The 21469-nt window shown below is 39.1% G+C and overlaps 1 protein-coding gene across 1 annotated transcript; it reads left to right on the plus strand.

Annotated features, from left to right (window-relative positions):
• Positions 1-1196: 1196 nt before the first annotated feature.
• On the plus strand, positions 1197-20838 carry cabp1a (calcium binding protein 1a). The gene is made up of 7 exons (XM_077224082.1): positions 1197-2123; positions 13416-13446; positions 13622-13765; positions 13850-13959; positions 14068-14142; positions 18337-18409; positions 19863-20838. Exons 1-7 carry the CDS (start codon positions 1431-1433, stop codon positions 19886-19888), a joined length of 1152 nt encoding a protein of 383 aa, XP_077080197.1. The 5' UTR covers positions 1197-1430; the 3' UTR covers positions 19889-20838.
• The last annotated feature ends 631 nt before the right edge of the window (positions 20839-21469 follow it).

A 21469-nucleotide genomic window follows, 5' to 3' on the forward strand; every position in this document is an offset into this window, starting at 1 on the left:
AGAATCTGTGGGCGAGAGAAGACTCCTCAACATGATGCGTTCTGAAAACTTTACCACCCCGGGGACACAGAGCACATTCAAGATGGTGGAAGTGAATTTAAAATAAATAAATAAATAAATAAAAAACTGAAGACTAAAATGATCAAATTGAGCATTGGAAAAATGAGAAAACTCTGTAAAGAAAACAAAAAGTTCTTAACATAAAGTTCAAACAGACCATATTGCATAAACTGATTTTAGATTTTCTTACTGATTTTTATTTTATTTTAGATTTTCTTAGCAACAGTTATGTGATCGTGATCGACACGATTGGTCAATTTAGGGAAGATGTCTGGGCTTAGAAATAAAATCCGATAGGTCTGTATGTAAAAAGGGAAGTCGAATGTCAAACTCCTCTGACAAGTATTTTTGATGATCTCCTATTTTTTTTTACCTTTGCCATTATAAGCTTATTAATGAATAGAATTTTTAATGTAACAATTTTAAGTGGAAATGTGATTATCAATACTGGACATTATCAAATATTAAATATATGTTTTGATAATCCAGTTAGCTCAGAATTTGCACATAGACAGGACATAAATTATAAATGATTTTATTTACATTTAATCTGATCAACCTGTTACCTCAGAAGTTTACATACATAATTGAATAGGCAATTAAATACATGTTTTTTAGTAAACATGCATTATAAACTTTATTTATATTTTGTCTAATAAACTTATCTCAAAAGTTAAATATTAAATACACATTTTCCATCAAAACTACACATATATATATATATATATATATATATATATATATATATATATATATATATATATATATATATATATTATCTTTAAACAAGAGCTCAGAATATACATAAATAAATGTGCTTTGCTTCTATGTACCAGAATAATATTTAATGTGTTTTGGAAAGTTTTTAATTATGCCCATAAGGGGTGGACAGTGGTTAACATGATTTATAATATATATGAATCCATCAACTCTCTTATGCATATGAAGAATCCTTAACAAATATCACAAATAGACAATGAGAGAGGGATCCTTTTTCAACATGTTTTTGGTCCATACATTGCATGTTGTGTTGTGTCACCCACAGGCATGTGATGATGCACACAAAACGGTCCACGTGTCCTTTCTCTCTCTCTCTCTCTCTCTCTCTCTCTCTCCCTCTGAATCTTTTTTGGTTTATTTCCGAGCCCATCTCCCCTTACCTACGCGTCCTACCAGAATAGCTCTCATACGGAGCAATCAGGTGGCACCAACTCAGAGAGGAGATCTCGACAGCATCATTTCAACATGCCATCGAGGAGGTGCCGATGTACTCTCAGCACTCAACGCTGGGCTATTCTATTCAAACGATAATAATGAGACACCTCAGAGTTCAGCCTTTACCTTCAAGGGCATTTTACTAAGCGGAGGATATGAGTTTCACTCTCCCCAAAAGCGAATCGACGACCTCCTTACTCAGATCCTCCGCACCGGCCAGAAGCGCGGCTCAGCCGCCCGATCACCCCGGAGCTCGGCGGACACACTATCAGCGATCCACGGCGTCATCTGGAGCGGACTCGGCGGAGTGCGATGCGAGCTCGCGGAGACCCCTGTGTCACCCCTCACTGGTCGGTACGCGGAGTAGCGCACAGAAGAGCCACCCACAACACTCCCACTCCCATGGACACGCTCTTTCCACGGCTCACAGTCAGGAGGACCTGTCGGAGCTTCCAGGTGGAAGGGAACGAAGGACCACCAGACGGCACCATCATCATCATCATCATCATCATCACCATAATCGTCATCATCACCATCACCACCACCGGTCCACCCGGGACGACCTGCCCCAAGAACCCCGACCCAAACACTCTCACGCCGCTCGCATGCCCACCAGAACTCAGTCTTTTTCCGAGTCCAGAGACGAAACGGCTCTCTTTTTTGAATCACCTCATCTGGCTCGACCAGGGTCGTCAGCGAGCAGAGAGGCGTGTCCCCCCTCCACCGCCTCATCCTCGCCGGTGCCTGCATCCTCCAGCCGCTCCTCCCGGAGATCAGGGCGGTCCAGCGCAGCATCTTCTGAAGCGGATTTTAACCTGCGTCCGTTCCTCAGCTCAGTGTTCGGACAGGTAAGGCTCGAACACACACGGAGAATACGACTTTTAAAGGGCTGTTATTTAAATATAGCTTTTGTAAGGCCAATAACGTCAATAACAAACTTTATGCTACTAGCATGTTATTAGTCAGTCATGATTTTAGTAGCGAAGTGTATAAACGTCATATACAATTAGCCTACTCAGGCAATAGGCTAAATCAAATGCTTACAAATCTGTCACCAAGTTACATTTGGTGGAATCTTAGCTAACTGGGAATGTTCCCACAACTTTCACTTTTTTTTTTAAATGTTATGTAAATGTTAAGATAAAACGTTATTTAAATAATATTGATACAACATTCTTATAACATTATTAATATTAATATCTTGGAATGACTTTATGATGCTGTTCTGAGAACAACATTTTCAGAACATTATGATGTTATTTATAACCCACTTGATGTTCTCAAATGTTGAAAGAAAATGTCCTTAGAACAACATTCTTGGAATGTCCTTATGATGTTATTATTTGCTGGATGTCAACATTAACCTTCTTGGAATATTACAATTGTTTAATGTACCTAAATGTCTAAAGAGTTTGAAAGAGTAAGTTTTAAATTCACAATGGCGGACAGACAAAGCCATTGTGTGGGGAAAAAAATGGATGTCATCATATTCCATATGATCAAATCAATCCAAAGAGGGCACATTTAATCTGAAAATTTTAAGTATAGCCTAATATATTTTGTTTTGGTCGTATAGTGTTGTTGCAGCATTTTCTTTTAAACAAAAATTCAGAATGGCAGCCCTACTAGCACAAATACACTGCCTGGACAAAAAAAAGAAAAGAAAAAGAAATCGGTAATTGGTAAATGTTGAAGAGTCTATTGTTGGATAATTATTGAAGTGATTATTATGTTTTTATTGTGTTATATGTTTGGCAACAGTTCAAGATCTTGACCAAAAATTGATGCACCTTTTGATGGAAATAAATGTTGTGATGTTATTACCTTCAAGAAGTGCATACAGTTTTTGTCAAGATCTTGAATTGGCAATGCAAGAGTCGAGCACTCTGTAAAGTCTCCTCCAGCACACCCCAAACACTTACAATGAATTTAAGGTTTGGACTACATCATTCTTTCACAGTTTGAGCTTGATGAATCTTTACATTGTCATCCTGTAATATGGCAATGATGTGTCTTCCTCCATAGTTGTTTAAGAAATCAAGGTGCGTGTGGCCACTTTAGCAAAATTTCTGTATAGTTTTGCAGGCCAAAAAGTCCTTTGTCTATTGTCAATAGTTACAAGACACGTTCGAACCCCAAAATCTTTCAGTTCGTCACTATGGTGAATCTGCATGACCAATTGAACCCGCTGAGAAATCCGCATGGGGAAATATTTCGCCCTCATGTGAAGTTCTGGATTGTGTGAATTCCTGTTGAAATCACTGGATTTCACACAGAATAATTTGTAAGGTAAGTGTGACGACATCTTTACAGTTAAAATAGCCAATCACATTTATTCATTCAACAATATGAAAACGTATTTGCTGGACCATCCTGCATTTGCTTGACTGATTTGTTATAAGAAACACAATTTATGATGCAATTGGTTTCAGATTTTATTATTTGAAATATGTCATTGAAACAGAATTTCAACAAACAGTTACGAAGATTTCATTTTTTTCCCCATTCAAGTCTGAAAATAGCTGCCTGTGGGAATCACGAATTTGGCTGCCGAGACCAGTTTACCATTCAACTCAATATCTTGGCATATGATACCCTATTATGAAACAGTATCTGTGTCTCGAGTAACACAAATTACAAAACCTGATTTCACCAAGTGCAACATGTTCCTGGATCCTCATCTTTGCTGATCCTGGACCAACATTCCAATCAACCAATCAGATTTGAGGGACAGGTTTACAGTTTATGTCAAGTTTAGGCTTACAACCTGGGTAATGTGCTTCTACATCAGTGTTATTATCCTATAATTTCCCTCTGATTTTAGGGAGAAGTTAAGGATATATGGTTAGGTTTAGGGGTATATGGACAACATTTTTGTACAGGAATGTTGCTCCAGGATCAACAAAATATGTAACCCAGGAAGATGTTTTTGATTAAGGAACATATAATAAGCAATATTATCGGAATGAATATGAATTCATTTTCACAGTGTATCCCAGTGTTTCCTTATTGATCAAACGCTTTCTGACAGGAAACATCTGTTAGATGCCGCTGATTAAATGGCTGTCTACATTGTGGAAGCTTGCCTTCGGTATACACAAATGACAGAAGTTTGCTTTGAAAATCAATTGCATTAATAATAAAAGAGTCTTTGCTGGAAGGATGAGCTCCGGATGCTCCTTTGTTGCTTTAGACACCCGAAAGGCTGAATCGATAAATACAACGTCTCATTGTGAAATGCAAATCTTTTTTAGGCATATATATCAAAAAGAGATTCTGTGTATAAATGATGAAAAGCGGTTCTGATGTCTGATGGCACAATGACTTTGATACGGTTATAAAACATCACACACAAACACACATGCATTCATTTGCAGCTACACTAATGTGGGTCGTCCTATTATTGTTATCCGGAAAGCTTTTAAAACCAAATCGCTCCATTTCAGAATCCATTTTAATAAGACAGACTTCTTTTTGAGGGTGGAAACAAACTGGATGGTTAGTCATAAAACATAGACCAGATCAGACCAATTAATTATATCCGGGTCCAAGGTCAGAGCTATTCTCAATGTACAAATCGTAAAAATAAAAATTACAAAAAAAAACACCACTTGTTAGATTAAAGGGTCAAATTACCTGGCGGCTAGTCAGAAAACATCGACAAATGAGACCAATTATGATTTTCGCCTTCGAGGTCAGAGCTTTTCTCACAGTAACCCTCCATCTGTCATTGTTTATATTGCGATGGTTATTATGGGGTTTCTTACTTAATTTGAAATGTATTAAATTTACTAAACAGTTAATATAAAATCACCATTATTGCCTATGCATCATTCATGTGTAAAATTTTGGTCTATTTCATTGGCATTCGTGAAGGAATCTCACATCACTGGGAGAAACCTTCTGTTTGCAAGTATGTTGTTTAGGCTGTCAGCCTCAGACGCTGTATGAATCAGTGAGGCTGGCTTACAGTCTCTCACTGTGTGTGTGTGTGTGTGTGTGTGTGTGTGTGTGTGTGTGTGTGTGTGTGTGTTGGTGTGTGTAAACACAATTTACCAGAAATGCAGTGTAACAGGCTTCAGATAACATGGGTGACACACCTGTCTGAATTCCCAACACTTGCCTTTTCGGGTGTTGAAATAAGACTGACAAAATTGTCCTTTGAGGCCGATGCGACTCTTTCCCTCCACGAATCTCGTAAATGTTAAACCAGATATGGTCTCCCCTTCTCTTTAGCGCTATTCTTAGCCTCAGAACCCTTTGTGCGCGTGTGTCGTTCCCCTCATATGTTTTTGTGTCTGTTGTCAAACACTTGTCAAAGGCTCTAGCATCTCTGCTATAAACGTCTAAACTAAAATTTCTGTCATTGTTATGGTGGACAGGCGAAGGAGAGGAGAGGTGGATCTTGATGCAGCAGTATACTTTTAGTTAGCAATAGGTTATTACTAGCATTAATATAACTAATAATAAACTAAAAAATAAAAAGAACAATCAATAATGACGGTGGAAATCAGACTCACTTACTCATTCTGTTATGAGTGTCATCCACACACATTTATAAAACAGTTTCCTTAAAACGAAAATGAACAAAATATGATTAGTTAATTTAATCTATTAAATGTTATGTTTAACAGGGAAAAAACAACATCTTTTCAACAAGTTCCCCGTGGAAACCAAGTCAAGTCAAGTCATCCTCATTTATATAGCGCTTTTAACAATGTAGATTGTTTCAAACCAGCTTTACAGAGATAAACATATAATTTAAGGTAACAGAGATTGGTTTGGTTTTATAGTGGCTCTTGAAAAATGCTTTTTCCAGCTAAAGTTAGTTTTGATTGATTCACTTCCGGTTAAATTATAGTTTGTTATTAAATTAGGGGCCGCTAAGACGACACCGTTCTCTCTAAACAGACTTTAAACGTGAACCTGTGATAGACGCTGATGGCGTTCACATGCGCATTAAGAATTGATTCTATAGTTATGTGCGTTTGAATATATGTGCGCAGGTTTATAATTCCACTTAAATATTCCCCGGTTGGGAATCACAGCTTTAAAGTAATCCTCTTTTTCCAAGTCTTGCCTCATCTTTATCCTGTTACAATAATGCATGCACCAGTATTATGACAGTTTTAGAAACTGCTTTTGCCGTTGAATTATTTGCCTATGCACATATTTGTTTGTTTAGGTGTACTTATGAAAGATATTGTGTGATAGATGCATTGCAATGCGATGGGTGTGTTTGAGTACATGTTGAGCTTGTGACTGTGTCTGCTGACAGGATGAGAGGTGACAGTTAAAAGTAGGTTGCACATTCACAGAGAGCTTGAAAAGGGGACGGGGGGATAGATAAAACTAACATATTAGAGGAGAAGAGGCAGAGAAGGGCTTTGGCCCCTGAGTCTGTTTCTCAAGATGAATCATCTCATGGAGAAAAACGAGGGGGAAATAGAGATGGATGGAGGATGACAGATAAAAAGATGCGCATATGTGCGTATGTGAGAGAGAAAGAGATTCTTAAGGAACAAAATGAGAGCCAGAAAATATCATTTATCTGTGTGTCACAGATAACCGAGCAACATAAACAGAAGCACCATTAATTGGCCTCTGTATCCACTCAAAAAGCTTTGATGTCATAGTCATGGCTTGTATATGAAAGCGTGGCTATGACATTTCTGAAAGGTTTATGAATACTTTTAAGCTCAGGATAAAGGACAAGGACAGCAACTGCAACCTGCATTACAATTTTTGTAAGTTGCAACTCAAAGGTGGGTTGTAATAGGTCTGTACTGACAGGACTGTGATGAGAAGGGAAAAACAATGCTAACTGCGAATGCCAACATGTGTTCTCAGAAATAATAAACACAACTGCAGGATAAAATACAAAATTCATTAAGAGCAGGTTCACTTACAGCAAGGATAAGTGTGGTTTGTGCCAAGTTTGCCGACCATTTTGAATGGTTACATTTTAGCTCACTTATCGATTATATATATATATATATTGGTGAGGTCAGGCAAAAGCAGGAGAAGGATCTAGTTGCAGCTTTATTAAAAACAAAGAAGACTATCCCACTGCGAAGAAGGAATGTGGTAGCATAAACATGAGTAGACGTGGGGCTAACAAACAAGGAAACTAGGAAATAAGGTAAACAGGAACAGGTCAAAGAGTGAAAAAGAAACCAACTGAACATAATCGTCAATGTATCTATTGTATTTATACAAAACATATTTCGATATTTCGCTAAAATATACAGATTCAATTTACAGCACCGTCTTAAATTGAATGAAAACATAAACAAGCAAAAAACACCAATGCACATTCTTTATTCATCATTTTGTAGATGTAGAGGTAAAAAACCGGATTGAATTTTATGCAAGAAAGGTAGCCTACATCGCCATTTTGCTCCGACCAAAGTTATTTGAACACACGTGACGTTGTAATTACGACTTCCCAACTCGTGAATACAAATTTCCCAGGAGGCTTTCAATGCACCAATATTCACATGTAAAGTGGCCTATCTAATGTATTGTTTGGATAATTACACAATTTTATAATTTAAATTTAAAATAATAACATATTCACAATGCATATGATATTTTTTATTGTCGTATTCTAATGATAATTTAGTTATTGTGCAATCAGTAATAAAACATCTGAAAATGAATTCTGCTTATCAGCAGTTGCGAGTTTGAGTTCTGGTTTGAGGTCTTTTCATTGGAGCAAATCTCCTCGTGGTTTCCTCTTCGTCAACATTTTATTTTGATGGTCTCCTTTAGACATTCTGTTGACTATAGTTAACTTTAAACTAAATATCACCTAACTCTCATTAGAGTATTATAGACTGCCTGCTTAATATCTGCTAACACTTTATTTTGATGCTCCTCCAACCGACCTGTTACTGACTCTATAGTTGGCAACATGTCAACTTATTCTAACCCTAACAGTTAATAGTCTAATACTTTCATACTTCTAGCTTTCAGTTAGTTGACACGGTGAAAAGTTACTTATTGTCTGAGGGGACAGAAACAAAGTGTAACCATATAAATATATATATATATATATATATATCTAAGCAGATAATCAGAATCAGAATCAAACAAAAGCAGTATTGGTTGATTTGCATCTTGTGAGCATTAAAGTGACTGTGTGTGTGTGTGTGTGTGTGTGTGTGTGTGTGTGTGTGTGTGTGTGTGTGTGTGTGTGTGTGTGTGTGTGTGTGTGTGTGTGTGTGTGTGTGTGTGTGTGTGTGTGTGTGTGCCGCTGTGTCAGCTGTGAGAATGGCAATATGCATGTCTGAATGAGACCCACTCTCCTCCCATTCTCTAAGCACACACACAGATTCTCATTTACACCCTCCTCTCTCCCATTTGCAGATATTTCTCTTAAACCAATGACTAATGAAACACCTCATACTGCACTGATTCCCAATGTACTGAATTTACCAAGAGCCCGTAAATAACCCCATTTAATGACGTCTACACTTAAAGAAAAAACATGTTATACAAAAAGATTACAAAGTAAAAATGAGTGGTGTTATGTTCTGTTTCATGATGTTTTCTCCCAATTTGTTTGAGATCCAAGCACATCTTGTGCCCCATTTTTCCATTGTTATTTCACTGACTGAGCTATTTTTAGCTTTAATTATCAGTAAAGACCACCATATTTTTGTACTATCAAGGCATACTTTGAATGAATTCAGGCTTTCAGGGCAAATCTTTGAATAATCTTAGAGCCTATGAATGCTGATTGCAGAAGCCTGGAATCCTCATTCTGCACGTCAAACAAAAGACGGGAGTGAATTTACATTTTGAAATGTGTCCCAGTTATTTTCATTTGCATACACCTTGGTTCTCATCAGTTTCCAGATAATGGTTATTAGTGGTGTGGCACTACCATTTACACATTAATGATACAAACCAGGCGGCTTGTGATATCTTACTTACGATTTTCACCTGACTGATGATAAAACAAAGGAATTGAAGGAGGTATTTGAGCCAGATGTATAGGGACCTGAATATAATGGAAATGTGAAGGTGGACTTTTGATTTGGGCCAGTAAGCAACCACCTAGAACAGCCTAGCAACCACATAGTGAAATAAAAATACCATAGCATCACGATAGTGTCAGGTTTATGTTTGTTTCTGTTAACTCTTATTTTGACATTTGTTCCCGTTTCCCCACTCTGTTATCAGTATTCCGTAACAGTCAGGAGATCCCAGGAGAAGCGTAGGAGAAAAAGCAAAACCACATAATTCATAAACGAGAACTGACAAGGGACTGAATTGAACAGGGAGTATATATTCAGTGGCAAACAACCCTGACAGAAGAACTGACCAAAACATGAGAGGAAACCAAAACTGAACAGCAGGGAAACAGAAAAGAACAAGGCAAAATGTCAAAATAAGAGTTAACCGAGCCAAAGGCAGAGATATTGTGAGAGATTTTCTTGAGAGATTGTGATAATATCAAAATATATATATATAAAAAATAATAAAAAAAATAAATAAATTAAGTATAAATAAATAAGTAATAATAGGTAACTCTTTACAACAAGGTTTAATTTTTAAAACTAACCATAAAAATACTTTAATACAATTATTAATCTTAGTTAATGTTGATTTTATTTACTAATGCATTATTAAAATCTAAAGTTGCATCTGTACTGAACGTTTTGTGTAGTATTTAAATTTTTTGCTCAAAAATTGCTACTAAAATTCACAAAAAAATTAAAAGACATGGCAAGTAACACATTGAATTCAACATTACATTTTTAAGTTATTTTCCTGTAAAACAACAATCTTTATTTCATTTTTTAACTTTGTGTTTTTTTTGTTGCTTTTTTGTGTTACTATTTCATGGACTTGCGCTATGTGAACTAACAATGAACATGTGTATTTTTTATTAAAATTATAATAAGGTTAATAAATTATATCAAACATAGTGTTCATTGTTATTTAATGTTAGTTAATGCATTAACTAGCATTAGTGACCCTGGATCACAAAACCAGTCTTAAGTAGCACGGGTATATTTGTGGGTCAAATTGTATGGGTCAAAATTATAAATTTTTCTTTTATGCCAAAAATCATTAGGATATTAAGTAAAGATCATGTTCCATGAAGATATTTTGTAAATTTCCTACCGTAAATGTATAAAACATTTATTTTTGTGAGTGAATGCAGCACCATCGCGAACATAAATGGACAACTTTAAAGGGGATTTTCTCAATGTTTCGATTTTTTTGCAGCCTCAGATTCCATATTTTCAAATAGTTGTATCTCAGCCAAATATTGTCCTATCCTAACAAACCATACATCAATGGAAAGCTTATTTATTCAGCTTTCATGTGATGTATAAATCTCAATTTAAAAAAAATGACCCATAAGACTGGTTTTGTCATCCAGGGTCTTGGTACTTTGTAAAATGCAATAATCTTTGTTGTATTCATAACTTCAAAAAATATTTGTTTTCTACATTTTAGTATTTAAGTTATGGACTAAATTGAGATTGATTTTTCTGTAATCTAGCCAGCCTCAGATGTTTATTAATGTGTGTTGAGTGTGCTACTTATTTAATTGGTAACATTTTACAAAAAAGTCCCCTAATTTTTGTACAGTGTAGATATGTACAATACATTCATGTTACACATTGATACTTATATTATCTTTTTCCACAATGTGATGTCTAAGAGATTTAAATGTCGATAAAGTTTGTCTCTCTCTAATCTATGGGCTGTTTTTGATAAAACAAATTTTTGAATTCACTAACTGTAAATATACCTCATTGTGGCATACACAGTCAGACTGAACACGTTAACTGAATTATTTGTTGTACATTTATCGTCTTATAGACTAGGAAAGACGATGAGACGTTGCTTCGTTTTGACGTTTAATGAAAAAAAGGAAACAAAGTGAAATATAGCGTGCTTGTTCAGCAAATCGTTCACAAGAAGATTGTTGCAAATTACCAACAAACTTTTCGGCATCACGTGCCCTTTCCATTGCTCAATGCCTCTTGGGAAATGAAGTAAATTCACAAATCATAATTACATATAGAATGTTTTAACCATATGAATATGAAACATGAACTGTTAATCTTAGTGTTGTATATTAAATGATAACTTATTCATTTTAACGTAGTAATCTTAACATTCGTAACTATTCTTTTAAATAGTCTTCTAACTAATAAATTCTTAACATTATTTTGTTCCCCAGTGCTATTAAACCAGATAATGTATGTTATGTCTTTTCTATGTCTTTGGTGTTTTTTATTGTATCTCTCCCTGTATCTATCTCACACTCACCTTCCCTTCCTCTGTTTATAGTCACCGTGAGAGTGTATAGATCTGAAGAGCCAGTCTACACAATGTGTTCAGTAAACTGTTATGATGAATGAATGGAAAATGTTGGCTGAATTGCAAATGTTCAATAATGGGAATGCTTTGAGGGATCTGTCTCTCTCACACATACAAATTCACACATAGACAGACAGTCCTTTCTCTGTGACATTCACAACACATGTGATGTGGCAGTGTATAAATAACAAAAGTGATGTTTTGTGAGTTCATGTGTTTGTGTTATGCATAAGATTGAATGTTGAAATGCATATACAGACCTGACTTGCTGTTCTTAATTGATGGTCTTGTTGACTACTACCATTAATGTTGACTATCCTTGAACGATATGAAAACATAGCAATGCAGAGAAAAGGAGGAATAATGCTAAAATAGATGTTAACATATTTGTTGTGATTTGTGTGTTTATATTAACATGTTAATTCTTAGGAGCCTCATTGACAGTGTGGCAAGGTGTTTCTATCAGTGCAACATGTTGTTTCTGAGCTCCTGATCGACCACATGGTGAACTATTCTCTGGTGTCATTCACCCTCAGGAGTCTTTGTCTGCTTAACACAACACAAAGTATCTTTCCTTTTTATAGAGCATGTTCAAGAGCCTGGAAAAAGTGTTGTAACAAAGATAGATGATGTTAACACAGACATTTTTGGGGAAATAGTCTGATAGTTAAATTTCTGAGCTATACAAAGTCAGGGTGTTCTGGGATGTGGAATCAAACAGAGACATATTGTATCTGAAAATAAATGACCAGAAGACCAGTTGTAAGTTCCTCTAAGTAAAACTGATATACATAAACATTATACATAAACGTATACATAAAAGTATTACGTTCTTTCAAAAAGTTTTTACTAACCCTAAACTTTTGAAAAAAGTTATTTTACATTGTAATGATATTTCACAATATTTTATAGTATGTTTGATCACATAAATACAGCCTTGCTGAGCATAAGAGACTAAGAGAGGGTCCCAGGTCACTCAAGACCCAGAATATGCATCTACCAAATGAATGAATGATGTGAAAGCTCTAATTTAGAAACAACAAATACCCGAACACACACATAGACCTACTGCAGTGTCACGCACGTTGTGATTGATGTGTTACTGTAAATACGGACTTGCTTATGTGTGGCTTTGCCTTGGAATGTTTGATACTACTTACATAAGCAATTTAGATTTTCTTATTCTGCATGCTGTTGCGTAGGCGTATGTATTTATGTCGCATAAATTGCTTCTCCTTTGTTTTGGTCTACAATTTAGGTTGCATGTTTTTACATGTGTGTGTGCGTGAATGTCATGGTCTTACGTCAATAAAGACGGCATGTTTATACTCCTTTCTTCCCCCGTGGTGAATGCTACAGCTTCTGTTCTCCATCTTTCTCCTTCTCTTTCCTTCATCGCCTTTAAAGGTTGTCACTGTTAGATGAGGACAGATGTGTCTCACTTGTCGGGATTTGTTCACTTAGCTGTGACGCTGGAGAAATGCCATTGCCACGTGACCAGGGCCACCTCACCTTTTTGTAACGCACTATAAACACTATAAAACGAGTCTTAATACACCTAGGGTGTCTTTGAACGACTAGAAGCAACAATGGCTGCTCTGGGTGGTTTAGATGCATCACTGGTTAAAGGTGTTCTGCTAATGAAACCATCTCCAGAAGAACTTTATTTCATGGATGACCTGGATTTTATTGTGAGGGACAGAGTTTGAATTTTTTGATGTTTTGTCTTTAAAATTTAACCTTTGCTTATGTTGTTTTGACTTTTTTCCCCTCATCTTTTGTTGTTACAGAATCGTGAGTTGAGACCAGAGGAGATTGATGGTAAGTTAGATGATTCAAATGTGCTTGAAAACTTATTTTAGCTACTTTACCTTCTTCAAACCTGTGTAAACTACAACTACAACTGAACCTTTTATTGTTTAATTAGACCTCATGTTTCATTTAACCTGTGTGTTAACATGCCATTCATGTGTTTGGTTTGTCTTGACGAGTGAAGAGTTGCGAGAAGCATTTAAGGAGTTTGATAAGGATAAAGATGGCTTTATCGGCTGTAAAGACCTGGGGAACTGCATGAGAACTATGGGATACATGCCCACAGAGATGGAACTAATAGAACTGAGCCAGCAAATCAACATGAACTGTAAGCTTCTGGATGCGCACAGCCATAATCTTATCAGCTAAGTTTTTTCACTACGAAATATTGACATCAGTCTTTTTTTCTTAGTAGGTGGCCATGTGGATTTCGAGGACTTTGTAGGGTTGATGGGACCTAAACTCCTTGCTGAGACAGCGGACATGATCGGCATAAAAGAGCTCAGAAATGCCTTCAAAGAAGTGAGTGGAGAGTTATATATTATAAATATTTACTGTATAATATAAAGAATATAATATACAAATAAAAAAATAAAGAAATATTAACTAAAATGTTTAATATGTTTTTAGTTTGACACAAATGGAGATGGTGAAATAAGCACAGGAGAGCTAAGGGAAGCTATGAGGAAGCTGCTGGGACAACAGGTTAGTGCTTTTGGTAGAGAGAATTATTTAGCTTTTTTTTTTTTTAAATGATGTGCACTCATTATCTATAATCAAAGTAACTTCGTGTTTACTGGCGTGAGGGCATGACGACCTGTCACTCACATAAGATCACAGCAATAGCAAACCACACCAATCAATTTTCGTTGTTGTTGTTGTTCGAGAAGCAATTTTATTTGGATATACATCACAATAGGGAAGAAAAGACTAATGCAATTTCCGTTTCATGCTGACTTTGAAGTGATATGAAATGAAAATTGACCCTTTTCTAGCTTATTTTGAACAAATAATCCAAGCATATGACAGAAATGCAAACGAGGACCTTGACGTTGCCCGGCATGGCGCAGCCGGGGCCCCACCCTGGAGCCAGGCCCGGGGTTGGTGCTCGCATGCAAGCGCCTGGTGGCCGGGCCTTACCCCATGGGGCCCGGCCGGGCCCAGCCCGAAGAAGCGACGTGGGGCCGCCCTCCCGTGGGCTCACCACTGGCAGGAGGGACCGTAAGGAGCTGTTGCAGAGTGGATCGGGCGGCAGTCAAAGGCGAGAGTCCCGACGACCCGATCTCTGGACACGGAAACTAGTTTTAGGGACATGGAACGTCACCTCGCTGGCGGGGAATGAGCTTGAGATTGTGCGTGAGGTTGAGAGGTACCGACTAGAGATAGTCGGGATCACCTCCACACACAGCTTGGGCTCTGGAACCACACTCCTTGAGAGAGGATGGACTCTCTACCACTCTGGAGTTGCCCATGGTGAGAGGCGGCGGGCTGGTATGGGTTTGCTTATAGCCCCCCAGCTCAGCCGGCATGTGTTAGAGTTCACACCGGTGAACGAGAGGGTCGCTTCCCTGTGGCTTCGGATCGGGGATAGGTCTCTCACTGTCGTTTGTGCCTACGGGCCGAACGCCAGTGCAGAGTACCCGGCCCGCTTGGGGTCTCTGGGAGGGGTGCTGAAAAGTGCTCCAACTGGGGACTCCGTCGTTCTACTGGGGGACTTCAATGCCCACGTGGGCAGCGACAGTGACACCTGGAGGGGTGTGATTGGGAGGAACGCCCTCCCCGTGCAGTCCGTGCAATCCGAGCAGTGTTCTGTTATTGGACTTATGTGCTAGTTACAGCTTGTCCATAACGAACACCATGTTCAAGCATAAGGGTGCCCATCAGTACACGTGGAACCAGGACACCCTAGGCCGGAGGTCCATGATCGACTTTGTGGTTGTTTCATCCGACCTCCGGGCGTATGTCTTGGACACTCGGGTGAAGAAAGGGGTGGAGCTGTCAACTGATCACCACCTGGTGGTGAGTTGGATCCGATGGCGGGGGAAGAAGCTGGACAGACTTGGCAGACCCAAACATACTGTGAGGGTCTGTTGGGAACGTTTGGCCGAGCCCCCTGTCAGAGAGATCTTCAACTTCCACCTCCGGTGGAGCTTCGACCAGATCCCGAGGGAGTCTGGAGATATTGAGTCCGAGTGGACCATGTTCTCCACCTCCATTGTCGACGCGGCCGCTCGGAGATGTGGCCGTAAGGTCTCTGGTGCCTGTCGAGGTGGCAATCCCTGAAACCGGTGGTGGACACCGGAAGTAAGGGATGCTGTCAAGCTGAAGAGGGAGTCCTATCGGGCCTGGCTGGCTTGTGGGACTCCTCAGGCAGCTGTCAGTTACCGGCAGGCCAAGCGGACTGCAGCACGGGTGGTTGTGGAGGGAAAAAATCGGGCCTGAGAGGAGTTCGGTGAGGCCATGAAGAAGGGCTACCGGTTGGCCTCAAAGAGATTCTGGCAAACCGTCCGGCGCCTCAGGGGAGGGAAGCAGTGCCATACCAACGCTGTTTACAGTGGAGGTGGGCAGTTGTTGACCTCTACTGAGGATGTCGTCGGACGGTGGAAGGAATACTTCGAGGATCTCCTCAATCCCACCAACACGTCTTCCATTGAGGAAGCAGAGGCTGAGGGCTTGGAGGTGGACTCGTCCATCACCCTGGTTGAAGTCACGGAGGTAGTCAAGAAGCTCCTCGGTGGCAAGGCTCCGGGAGTGGAAGATATCCGCCCTGAGTACCTCAAGTCTCTGGATGTTGTGGGGCTGTCTTGGCTAACACGCCCCTACAACATCACATGGCGGTCGGGTGACAGTACCTTTGGACTGGCAGACCGGAATGGTGGTCCCTCTTTTTAAGAAGGGGGACCGGAGGGTGTGTTCCAACTATAGGGGGATCACACATCTCAGCCTCCCCGGGAAAGTCTATGCCAGGGTACTGGAAAGGAGAATTCGGCTGATAGTCGAGCCTCTGATTCAGGAGGAACAGTGTGGTTTTCATCCCGGTCGTGGAACACTGAACCAGCTCTACACCCTCTCCAGGGTGCTGGAGGGTTCAGGGGAGTTTGCCCAACCAATCCACATGTGTTTTGTGGATTTGGAGAAGGCATTTGACTGTGTCCCTTGCGGTGTCCTGTGGAGGGTGCTCTGGGAGTATGGGGTACGGGTCCCTTTGCTAAGGGCTGTCCGGTCCTTGTACGACTGGAGCAGGAGCTTGGTTCGCATTGCCGGCAGTAAGTCAGAATTGTTCCCAGTGCATGTTGGACTCCGACAGGGCTGCCCTTTTTCACCAGTTCTGTTCATAACTTTTATGGACAGAATTTCTAGACGCAGCCAGGGGCCGGAGGATGTCCGGTTTGGGTACCACAAGATTTCGTCTCTGCTTTTTGCGGATGATGTTGTCGTGGTGGCACAACAGACCAGGACCTTCAACATGCACTGGGACGGTTTGCAGCCGAGTGCGAAGCGGCTGGGATGAGAATCAGCACCTCCAAATCTGAGGCCATGGTTCTCAGTCGGAAAAGGGTGGCTTGCTCACTTCAGGTTGGTGGAGAGTTCCTGCCTCAAGTGGAGGAGTTCAAGTATCTTGGGGTTTTGTTCACCAGTGAGGGAAGGATGGAACGGAAGATTGAGAGACGGATCGGTGCAGCTTCTGCAGTAATGCGGTCGATGTACCGGTCTGTCGTGGTGAAGAAGGAGCTGCAAGGCGAAGCTCTCGATTTACCGGTCAATCTACGTTCCTACTCTCACCTATGGTCATTAGTTGTGGGTCTATGGGAAATTAGTTTTCTCCACAGGGTGGCTGGGCAATTCCTTAGAGATAGGGTGAGGAGCTCGGTCACTCGGGAGGTGCTCAGACTAGAGCCGCTGCTCCTCCACATCGAGAGGGGCCAGCTGAGGTGGCTCGGGCATCGGTTCCGGATGCCTCCTGGATGCCTTCCCGGGAAGGTGTTCCGGGCGCGTCCCAACGGAAGGAGACCCCGAGGAAGACCTAGGACACGCTGGAGGGATTATGTCTCCCGGCTGGCCTGGGAACATCTCGGTGTCCCCCCGGAAGAGCTGGAGGAAGTGTCTGGGGAGAGGGAAGTCTTGGCATCTTGGCTTAGACTGCTGCCCCCGTGACCCGGCCACGGATAAGCGGAAGAAGATGGATGGGTGGATGGATGGAATCCATGCATATGTTTCACTTTTTTTTCTTTTCGTCCTTGTAATTTTCAATCAAAATTTCACAACTCAATAGACTGGTGAAAACAGCTTAAACCCCGCCCCTTTCTTACAATTGACTGCTTGCATTCAGAAGATCCACCTCTATCCAAATCCAATCAACAACCGATAGAACCAAGTGCCCACCAATTTTTCAATGTAGGTTGTATGTCACAATACAGAAGAAAAGATCTATCTCTGTTAAAAGTTCACCCAAAAAATGAAACATCTGCAATTGGGTTACTCTCCCTCATGTTTTTTCGGTTGCACTTTATTTTACACAGCATGTGCACTTTCAAAGTACTTACAGTGTATTTACCAAGAAAGTACTATATAAATAATATAAGGCAACTGCATGGGTTAAGAATAGGTTTATGGGGTAGACTCAGGGTTAGACCCAGTTATTATAATCATTAAAATATAGTATGTACATGGGGAACAATACTGTAAAATAAAGTGCCACCCTTTTCTCAAACCTGAATGCTGTTTACCTAGGATTTACTAATTGTGAAAAATCTGCACACAGTTCTTTTCCATACAATGACACTCCATTGTGACCACATTTTGATTAGATTTGTGTGAGGAAAAGACCAGAATGATCAGTCACATTTCTGAACGGTTCCTGTCACCTGATTTTTAACAATCTATTCTTGTTTTTGTTAGGTTGGTCATCGAGACCTAGAGGACATACTGAGAGACATTGACTTGAATGGAGACGGCCGAGTAGACTTTGAAGGTAAGAATCTCAGTAACAGTAACAGGGCCGTAACCACCATAGACATTGAGAGGGACAAGTGCCCCCAATAATTAGAAATGGTCAAATTGTCTCCCCGATATTTGATATTCTTGATTCTGCTCTTGCGCTCTTCATTACGCTCCGCTCTGTTTGTTGTTCAGATGACAAAAAGTTTTAAAAGGAAAAATTTGAGGCTGGTCTGCCTCAGCGGTCTAAGGGACAGTTCACACACAACACGTTTTTCCATTCCAACGTGCAACTTTTCCATTGTTTTTCTATGTAAACACACGCTAGATGGACGTGTATGACCGTTGCACTCGCGTCTCGCACTTGAATTACACTTGAATAAGAGTCATTGTGTGCATTTTTTTTTAAACGTATTACTTCACAACTACTATTAGATTGTGAGCTTTTTTTTTGCTGTTCTTGTTTATTTTTCTTATTTCCCTTAAATTCCTTTTAATCCTTTAATGGTTTAATTCCTTTATAACTCCCCCTAGTCAATCATTTTTTCCCTTAAAACTCATCTTTGATCTAAAAAATTACGTTTTTTCCTCTGAAAAAAATTCTACAGCATTAAAATAGCTTGAATGCAACCCTAAACCCTTGCTTCATTTATAATACACAGAAACATAGATATGCCAATTAGCCCAACATCCACTCATTCACGCCGGCTTACAGATTCACTCTTACTGAGGTAAACGCTGCACAATGGTATATATCTTTACAACGTCGGACACATAAAAGTAATGAATATGATAAGCCTTTTGCTTGACTATGTTATCAAACAGCCAATAATGTGTTGCTAATGTTACACAAGCTATATGTTCCCGTTCGCCATCTCAGTCTGCCTTTTAACAATCATCAGAAACGCTTTGAACAACTCAGAACGTCAGTGGAAAAAGGCATATAGGTCATCAATACATCGTAATACACATCACACACCAACTATATTGCTAAATTCCCGCTATATTGCTTTTTCATATAAACAAAAAAATATACCGGGATCACATGGCATCTCTCGAGACTCCACTGTTAGTTCGCGGTTAATGCTAAAGCCCGCCAGCACGTTGACATGATTGGCTACAGAGTAGTTTGTGACGTCAAAAACACCACCGATTTCAAACTGCGTTTTTGAGACTGTCTTTTTTTCACTGCAGTTTTAAGTAGAAATTCATTAAGCAATGGTCTTGACTTATGATATTGCACATGGTTTTGTCTTAAAGCACAATAAAAACACCATGCACACAGATATATAAACAACTTTAAAAACTTAATTTTAACCACAGGGGGACTTTTTAAAAAAAGACTAATTACGCCCCCCTCAACCACGTTGGTTCCCCCAATGTTCAAGACGGCGTTACGGCCTTGCTAATAAAAAGTAAAAGCAGACAATAGATGCAGTGTTTTTAAGTTAAAGTCTCTGTATTTATTTTCTCTCTGTCTCTTTTAGAGTTTGTGCGAATGGTGTCCCGCTGAAAGGGCAGCATTCATATAGTGTCTCCAACAGAAGAAAGTGAGATGGTGTACTGCTTCCTGCTGGTCAAAGCAGACAGAATATTAGACTACTGCAAGAAAGGCACTGCTGAGGCAGTGGTGTGTGGTATAAAAATGAAAACTGGAGTTTTTGGAGAGAGAAAAAAAAATCATACGCACACACACAAACAAAAAAAGTATACAAGTATACTGTAGCCAAGTGTCTCTGCACTTTCAACCATGCAAGACCAAACAAAGTTTTTTACACGCACAGAGTACAATGCTTGATTATGGCAATATTACATTAAGTGTTGTTCCTGTTGTTCTATATAAGTGTCTCTGTGTGATAAGCTAGGCGAAGAAAATGATATCAGAAAGTTTTCACAGTCACACTCTGTGATGTCTATTTTGTTAGCAGTAACGTAATGGTGTAAATGCATTGATTTCCTGATAATATGTTATAAGAGTCAAGCTCATAAGTTTTGACTCTATTATTATTTGTCCTTGTCAAACTATTTGTCTGTTTCTGTTCTAAAATCACAGTGCATGACTTTAAAACAAATCTATTCCACTGTGCAAGATGGAACCAAATTGTGTTGCTGGCCTCTATAGAAATTTTTGATTCACTATTTTTAGTTGCCATGACATACTTTTCAGGCAACTAATTTCAAGAGCACAGTTTCACACTACACAGGCCTATTTGAATCGATGCAAATGTTCAATAACTGATCATATGGTTAAGAAAAAGACAGTGAATATTTAGTTATTTGACTTGAGCCTCTTTATGTCTGTTTGCGTGATCTTTGTCAGAGGCATTTGTAGTCTTAACTGTTAACAGATCTTATTATTGCATGCCAAAAAGACCTTCATATGTAATATAGTGGTTTTAATAACTTGTAACAAAATAAGCAAATAAAACTGTGTCTATTAATAGCGTATATTTTTCATCACCACATTTGTGTATAAGCCTCATTACTCTATTCGTTTTTACTCGACTAAAGGTTTGCCTTACCTGCTCTAAAGAAATGCTATTTTTACACAATGAGCAACAATTTGGCTGCTGTCTGCTCAGCTGTTCTCCAAATCATTCAGCAACGAGCATCACTTTCCCAGCGGCTGGAACAGAATGTACGTGTTGTCATGGCAACGGGCCTTTTCCTCCGGACCAAAACGGGACAGAATTTATTTTTTCCAACGTTTTCATTGTGAATACAGCAGCTAGCGAGAGCTCAAAATAATGCCAATGCCACCGTGTGGTAAAAGACACGCAACTGTCATCATGATGGTTTTACCATGTACATGCATCTAAATTTTTAAAAAAAGAAGCATATTTTGCGTTTTAAATAAATGTAATCTATAATGAAATATATGATTGTATTAATTTAATTAATGAATAAAACATTCTGCAAGGCAAATATGAAACTTCCTTCATAGTAATGTGTTTTTAATAAATATATCGTTTCAACAATAATAATATTTTTGAATATATAATATTGTTGTTATACATATAAACATAATTGCTGTTTTATGATTTCATTATACAATTATTATATACGTACGAATAAATAAGTATACGTAATAAAA

The sequence above is a fragment of the Siphateles boraxobius genome, unplaced genomic scaffold, assembly GCF_051911475.1.
Source record: "Siphateles boraxobius isolate OS27281-9 unplaced genomic scaffold, OSU_SipBor_1 9, whole genome shotgun sequence".
NCBI lineage: Eukaryota > Metazoa > Chordata > Actinopteri > Cypriniformes > Leuciscidae > Siphateles > Siphateles boraxobius.